Genomic DNA, 7,796 nt, shown 5'->3' with positions numbered 1-7,796 from the left:
ACAGCCTTCATTCAGACTGCTGCCAGAGCAGGCCCTGGAGAGGCTTCGGGGTCAGAGAAGGAGCTGCCTGACAAGGCTGACCTGGACTCTTTCCCCCAGGCTGGAAGCAGCCTTCCCGAGCCCTGCCAGAGCTCTGGCGAAGACGAGGACTGGGCGTCAAGTGCAGACGAGGCGGAGAGTCTGAGGCTGTGGAACTCTTTCTGTAACTCCCAGGACCCCTACAACCTTTTGAATTTCAAGGCTCCGTTTCAAACCGCAGGAAAATGGCAAGGCCACTGTGACTTGGAAAGCCCACCTGAACCCCTCGTGAGCGTTTCTGAGCGTCACACCTCACTTTCTTATAAGGTGCAAGAAAGCGGCGGCCCAGACTGGGTGCACTGCCAGCTTCTGTGTGGGGAGATCCACAGGCATAGCAAAAGGAAAAAGGTTTGTTTCATGTTGTCTCTCTGACACGCCTGCTGCGCTTCTGACCTCGGTGGGCTTCAGGGTGGCAGCATGATTGGGGAGGACATGAGTTTCCCTTACAGGCCTCAGCTTTTTATGGGCCCCCAAGGAACAGAACTATTACTAGATCCAGTCTGTTCTAACCCATAGCGACTCTACAGGACAGGGTAGAACTGTCGCTGTGTTTCTGAGACTGGAGTTCTTGATAGGAGTAGAAAACCTCTCCCAACAGAAATAGGACACCCCCACCCTCACCCCACTTTTATTGGACCTGGTTCTGATTGACAGTCAACAACCGAGGGGAGGACAGTCCCTTATGGATGTGATACTCATTCTCTCTCATCAGCCCACTCACAGCACAGTGCAAATCATGTGAGCCCAGTGGTCACGGATTGGGTTTATAATGGGCAGTTGCTTTCTGTTCCCACACTGGTCTTAAAACTTCCGAGGGTATTTTCCTCTTGGAGCATATTACTGGATTAACCTTATTTGGGAATGTTTTGAATTGGCTTTTTCTCTCTATGTGCTGTTAGTTCCACTGCAGCTATTGGGGTGGGAAGTGGGGATCCCCATAGCAGTGAGATGAGTAAGTAAGTAGGCACGAGACTAGGGTTACTGTTTGTCTGACTGGAGGGGAAAGTTTCTGACAGCTTTCTGTGCCAGGAGAAGGAAGTGGGTGAGCTGCTCTGCCCCAAGCACAGTGCACTCCCCTTAGCCTCTGCCCTGATTTGAAGTGGCCAGTTCAGCTCTGGGAACCGCTCTGGAGTATAGACTGTTTCTCAATGGGGGTAGTCCTGTATCAGAGCCGCAAGTCATGAAAACTTGATATTAGGTCACAGTGAAGTAAATGGCAGTGGTGAAAGCTTTTGTCTACCCTTCGCTGGGCCCCTGAGGAAACGTACAGATAGCTAAGAACCCAAGTCGGGCAATGGCTGCAGCCCTTGGCATCTGGAGCCCCACATGTCCTCGACACCTGAGTGGGTAGGCCAAGAGACAGAAGTTAGGGGACCTCTCCTGGCTTGAATGCACCCATTGACCTGACAGCGCTAGCCCTGGGATCTGGTGGAGGAGTTAGTGCCAGATTGGAAGGAGAGGAGGGAGTCAGACTCCAAATTCGTGGCCTTGCCTTTCTGTGGCCATGTTTTTACTTGAGGCCCGCAGGAGAGGCTCTTGTGACTCCTTTGCGCCTGCTCATGAACTCAGGACAATGGGATGAGTAAGCCAAAGCCTTGAGCCAAACCAAAACTTGTGTCTGAAAAATGTTGAAATTTTGTGACCTCCTCTGGCCACTTGCCATTCTTTAGGTGGAAGAGAAAACTGGGCAGGGCCGGCTTCTTGGAAGGCAGCTTTCGGATCTTGTCTAAACTGTCGGGACGTAACCTAGTGCACGTTTTGGAGCCAAACTCGGTTAGGGTCCTGCGGACACCACCTAGAAGCCCCATGACTAAGGTGACCAGATGTCTGCTTTTGGCGGGACACTCGTGAGTTTCAACAATTTTTCCCGCGTCCCGCGGTGTTTTTAAAAAGTCCCGATTTTTGGAAAGAATGCACGACAAGCTAAGGTATACGGTTTCCGGCTGCCATGTGGCTATTTCGCCAGGATATGAGTTTTATCAATGGTGTCCCGCTTTACCAGTGTTAAAATCTGGTCACTTTATCATGACCTAAGACAAGACAGCTAGCTTCTCTGTGTCCCTCTGTGCCGTATCTCTTCTCTGAGGGTGATAATGGTAATGATCACGTTGATGGTAATCAACATGGGGTTGTTAGGCCCCCAAAGCCCCAACAAACATTCACTGTCATGGAGTCAATACTGTAGGAGAGAAAGTGTAAAGCACTTTGGCATATATTAGACACTGTGTTATTATTATTGATCTTAGTAGCACAGTGAGTAATGACCAGAATGCAATATTTAGTAAGGTGTTACATCCCTACTAATTGTCCTCAGGGGCATTCCTAGGCCTGATGTAAAGGGAAGAAAGCAGTAGGCCACAGTGGGATTGGCTGATGTAACTATGAACATACTTTAAAGCAAGTAGTCACTTCTGTAGTTTGATATCTTAGGAACTTCTGTCTTAGACCTTGAATTGACATTGAAAAGGCCAGCCCAGCCACTCATTACATACCCTGTATATTAGAGTATTCATAATTTCCTGGATTGAATATAGCATATTGAGTAGAAATCCAGAGTGTGACTATTATATATAAATTCTCAGCAATGCAGCCTTTAAGCTCTAAATGAATTTGACTGCACTTTGTGTAGCAAGTAACTCTTCATTTTCTGATTATAAAATTAATAGTACACAAATAGAAATACTTGTTCATGATCCCAACATTATAATGCACTCAAGGATGAGTTTTTTAAAAGGCCTCCTGGATCAAGCTTTATTTCTAGAAGATTAAGGGAGGGGTTGGTTATAGAAAAAGATAGGTCCGGTTATGCAGTGCAGGGGGTCAAGCCTGTTTTGTTTGTTTTAAAAGAAGGGAGGACAAGAACTTAGTGAAAATGTTGAGTTTTAAACTTCTGTGCTGTAATTAAAAGCATTAATGCTCAGGGTTGTAGTGGCGATTTACTGAAATATTTTTCGGAACTGGTAGTTTTTGAGGGCAGATTATTATAACTATTTCCTTAAGGATTTAAAAAAAAGCTAGGATTCGTAACGAAAATTTCAGTTCTCCATCTGGATTCAATTTTATTAACACCCAAAGTCACGGGGAGATAGATGTTTATGTATATACAACACAAATGTATATGCAAATCCACCTGTATGTCCAAATGAAAGAAATTCAAATGCCATTTGCCCAAAAGTTCAGTCAGAACTCTTTTTCTGCTGCTTTTATTGTTGGGACGAACTATTTCTGCAAATTATGTGATATCCTGAAATTATTCGTAGCATGAAGGGTTGTTGACCTTGTGCTAATTTACAAGCGTTATTATTAAATGAATCTTTGTCTTTATAGGTTACCTTTCTCGAAGAAGTTACCGAGTATTATGTAAGCGATGATGAAGATCGCAAAGGACCCTGGGAAGAATTTGCACGGGATGCATGCAGATTCCAGAAGCGAATACAAGAAACGGAAGCTGCTATTGGATATTGCTTGACATTTGAGCACAGAGAGAAAATGCTTAGTAGATTTCAGGAAACATGCTTCAGAGGCCTTACTGGGTTCAAGCTGTGTTAGGTGATTTGATCGCCCCCAGCCCAGCAGACACTACCTCTTCCTTGAGACGTGTCTTTGACAGACAAAAATCGGCAGCTGTCCTCTGACATTCTTTTAAAAGGGAATGCAACTTGGATCCAGTAACCTAGTCGAATATCCTTTTGCAACACATGCCACTCAGAAATATCCAGGGTCGGAAGATGCACGTATGTGATTATTTCTGATCTTCCCCTGCTGCAGGCGTTTCTTTCATGAGGTCATGGCTGTGGCTTTGAGTGCAGTTTGCTTGTTGAGCTGAGAAGGGGACCTTGTACATTATGATTTTTGCACTTTCAAAACTTACTTTCTTGGGAAACAATATTTATAGGGCTCAAAGCCCATTTGCAGTTCTAATTTAAATTATGTGCACCTGTCTTCCCAGCATTCTGAAAGTAGTAAGACTTGTGTTTCCTCTGTATTTTTTATTTCTGGGATTGGGTCCTTCTCCCTGAAGGCTAAGAAAATAATCTTGTCTATGCTACCGACTAAAAGTATGTAATCTGGTGTCACTGTTTCTTTAGGAAAGCGTCACTTTTCTGCCAACTGTTTGTGTCTAACGTACTTAATTTCTGTGCTGACTGCTCGGTAGAGGGGTTTCTGTGTGTGTTAGTGTAGTTCCCAGTTGAAAGCGGTTTTTTGAATCTTTCAACAGGAAGAAATTGTTGTGTAAAAAGACTCCAGGAAGTAATCATCGCATCGTGGACATTGCTTTTTTTAAACACAAGAACCTAGAGTCTGCGTAGGAAGAAAACAGGAGACATGTCAGAGCAACTTGGTTTTGTTGTATATCCTCAACAAAAAAAAAAAGGAAGGAAAACTAAACAGTGTTATTAATTGCATGCCTCAGCACTGTCACTTTTAAAACCTGTCAGGGTGACACTGTACACTTGGGAATGGGCAGTTCTGAATTTTCCAGTTTAACATGTCAAAATATAGACCTGGTCACTGCCCCGAGTTTATTATTATTTTCCACTATATTCATGGGAGAAGTAACGGCAAGGCCTGGCTCCTCTCAGCAAAGGGTAGAAAGTAGATGAAACGCCTAGAAAGTAACTGTCTTAGCCCAGTTTCCTTTTGCATCACCATGTGCAGTGACTGGTTGTGCTTGGTTTATTAGCTCCGTGTGGCCTGCATCTGTCAGGGTGCGGGACTACCACCCAACTTGTTCTTGTGAGTAGAGTAGATGCCTCTGAACTTGGGACTTGTCTGGGAGTGCAGTTTTCATCAGAAGCGCTTACAGGGTTACTACCTCAGTGCATAATCTACCTGGTCATTACTTTCTATCTGGTGTGCTCTAACCTGCCTCTAGTGTTAACACACGTGTCCACACAGACACACACTGAGAGGGCAACACTACAACCGACAGTGGGTCATGTTTCGGCAGAGCCCTTCTCATTCGGTGCGCCTCCCCTCCAGGTGATGACAGGCCTGCAGCCAGAGTCTGGGCTGATGCCGTGGAGACAGGCTGGTTTCAAGTACCAGCCATGCCCACTGGAAAGCAGACATCATTTTTCCTGAGGAGTGGGGGGATATTTTCCTTAAACATTAAGGGTGGTTTTGTTTATTTTTGTTGCTTTTTTGACTAGCATACCTTTTATTTATTTCTAAGACTTGGGTTTTGTTTTTGTGTTTCTGACATCTGGCACCTCTATGTATTGGAAAAGAGGAAGGCATCTTTCCATTCCCTGGGGCTTGAAAAATCATTCCCTTTGCATTCCAAGCTCACTACCAAATGAGTAAAACATTGGCTGTGCATTCTCCCATAGACTCCCCTCCTCTGAACTTGGACAGACAGTGACGAGGGCAGTTAGACTGAAGGAAGAGAGTAAGAATCGTTGCATCCTAATCCTAGTTAGAACAGTTAATCATCACCCCTACCCCAGCCCCATAATCTTAGAAGTAAGATCCCTGGAGGTTTTATTGAAATATTGTACACATTTAAAGGTCTGTAATGGTGCTTCAAGTGTCAATGTAGCGTGTGAAAAACTTTGTACAGAAAGGTCCAATTTCTGAGTGTTGAAATGTGATGACAGCACCGCTTTTACCTTTAACTTGAAATCAAAACGTCAGATTTTATTTTTTTATAATTTAAGGACAGTGAAGTTAGGGGATGAGAATATGTCTAAGTTAGCTTCTCCAGGTCTAATCATTCAAATGTAACCAGTTTTTGGGGGTTTTATAGCTAAAATTATATTTGTGTATAAAATTATTAACCAATCTGTAAATGGTAATAAATATATTTGCAATGAAACGGTCCGTGATACATTGTATTGTCAGTTGTATAGTACTTCATGTTGGCTTTGGCATTACTGAGCTGGGTTTTTAGGATTCAGGAGTATTTGTAGAGGCACTATAAACTTCAGAGGTGCTGAATGAATTTCTATGGTTTTAAAAGGTTATATGCCATGTAAGTTAAAACCTCATTGCATGAAGAGGGGAATCGTAAGGGTCAGTGTCGTGATGGCTACCACAGTTTCGTAACAATTTGATTCTCAGAACCTGAAAGGTATGGTGGACTTCAGGTCCAGGTTGACCTGGCAGGTTAGGTCCCCTTGAAAGAGTCCCGACTACACCCATGAGCCGGGGGTCGTCGTGACCAGGTGTGACCTCCGCCCGCCCTCTTTCCTTCTCATCTTGGGTTCACAGTCAGATTTGAACATTTGGTCTCATCTCCTAGATGCTACTTTGAAGGAGTTGGTTCATTGTCCACTGGTGGCCGGCTGTATTGTAGGAGCTAGCCTGGCTCTAGAGTGGCATCGAGGGCAGTCCCTCGGTCTCAGCCAGACCAGGCAGTCTGCCCTTCGTTGCAGTTGTATTCCACTCGAAATGTTCTGTTCGGTCAGGATCCATCACCCGCCGCCCTGTGGGCCATGGCACTGGGTACTCTGGAGTTGTGGTCCCTGGGCAGATGAGGTGATTCATGGGCACTGTGTTCACTCCTGGAGAAGACGTGGGTTTTCGGAGGCAGATGTTTCTTCCTTTGTTCCGCATGTATAGAAGCTAACTGTTGTGTCTTAGGTGAACACTTGGTTTTTAAGATCCCAGACGCTACTCAAAGGAGCCCTGCTGGCATAGTGGGTTATGCCTTGGCTGCTATCCACAAGGTCAGCAGCTCAAAACTGCCGCAGCCCAAAGGTGAGGCTTCCGACTCCTACAAAGTTACAATCTTGGGACCCCACCGGGACAATTGGACTGTCCTATAAAGGATTGCTGTCAGTCAGAATCGGCTTGACGGCAGTGAGACACCATGCACTGCACTGAGAGGAGGTAGAACCTGAACGGTAAGACTATCATGTCAATGAACAGTTGTCCCAAGAAAACCCCTCACAAGGTGTTACGTGTTCCAAGTATCTATACCTGTGTCCCCTGTATGGTCTTTCAGACGCAAGACATACCTGTATGTACATATACTTACAGCTCTTCCTGTACACGTGTGTGCTCACACATTTACACCAACACATACATGCCTGGTATACATGTTAATTTATGCAGTTTTTCATTGTTGCTACAAAACAGTATTTTTCATAGCCTTTACCAAAAGGATCCTTCTGTGTACTTAGTGGCATCATTTGTCTGGATCAGGCTGTGTGCCCTCCACCCTCGTACAAGGCTGTCGTGCTAATCACCAAAGCTCACTGGTGTCTATCTCCCGGGGTGCATCTGCCTCTCCCTGCCGCCCGCATCCCTCACTGCCAGTGAGCATTGCCCCCTAGCTCTTCTTGCAATAACTATTTGATCCTAAAATTGACCTCTGCTGTCCACTTCTGCAAAGCAAGCAGTTACATAAACATTCCCAGAAGCAGTAAAATGTATACTCTGGCGTAGCACAGTGTTTCTCCTAGTAAGCAGGGTCATCTGCTTCTCTTATGCTCATGATCACCACGTTGTCCGGATCACGAGATTCACCCATTCTAATGTTGAATCAGTGCAATGATATCTTCAGGAAAAAACAACAAAAAAACCTGAAAAAAAGATCAAATATTTGCATGAGGGGGTAAGTCTGTTCGTGGGCTTAGCAATTATTGCTTTCTAAACTCCAGCATTTGGATCCTCCCATCTCAAGCAGAAAAGTTATTAAAGATATACTTGTGAACCGGAAGGAAGGAAATGAACACTTGGCTCAGATAATGAATGCTTTAGTTCATACCGCA

The 7,796-nt window shown here is 44.8% G+C and overlaps 1 protein-coding gene across 1 annotated transcript in view; it reads left to right on the top strand.

The window, feature by feature from the left end:
• The window catches only part of PPP1R15B (protein phosphatase 1 regulatory subunit 15B), a 7,642-nt gene extending 1,738 nt beyond the window's left edge, over positions 1–5,904 (top strand). Inside the window, exons 2-3 of the mRNA XM_045298185.1 lie at positions 5–426; positions 3,406–5,904. Coding sequence (XP_045154120.1) covers positions 5–426; positions 3,406–3,627 — 644 coding nt within the window. The 3' untranslated portion in view covers positions 3,628–5,904. The remainder of the gene's footprint in view (positions 1–4; positions 427–3,405) is intronic.
• Positions 5,905–7,796: the final 1,892 nt, after the last annotated feature.

Source organism: Echinops telfairi, unplaced genomic scaffold (assembly GCF_000313985.2).
Source record: "Echinops telfairi isolate 266 unplaced genomic scaffold, ASM31398v2 ScPeMD7_7424;HRSCAF=8462, whole genome shotgun sequence".
NCBI classification, from domain to species: domain Eukaryota; kingdom Metazoa; phylum Chordata; class Mammalia; order Afrosoricida; family Tenrecidae; genus Echinops; species Echinops telfairi.
The sequence above is the reverse complement of the archived record's forward strand: the minus strand, read 5'-3'. Positions and strand labels throughout refer to the sequence as shown.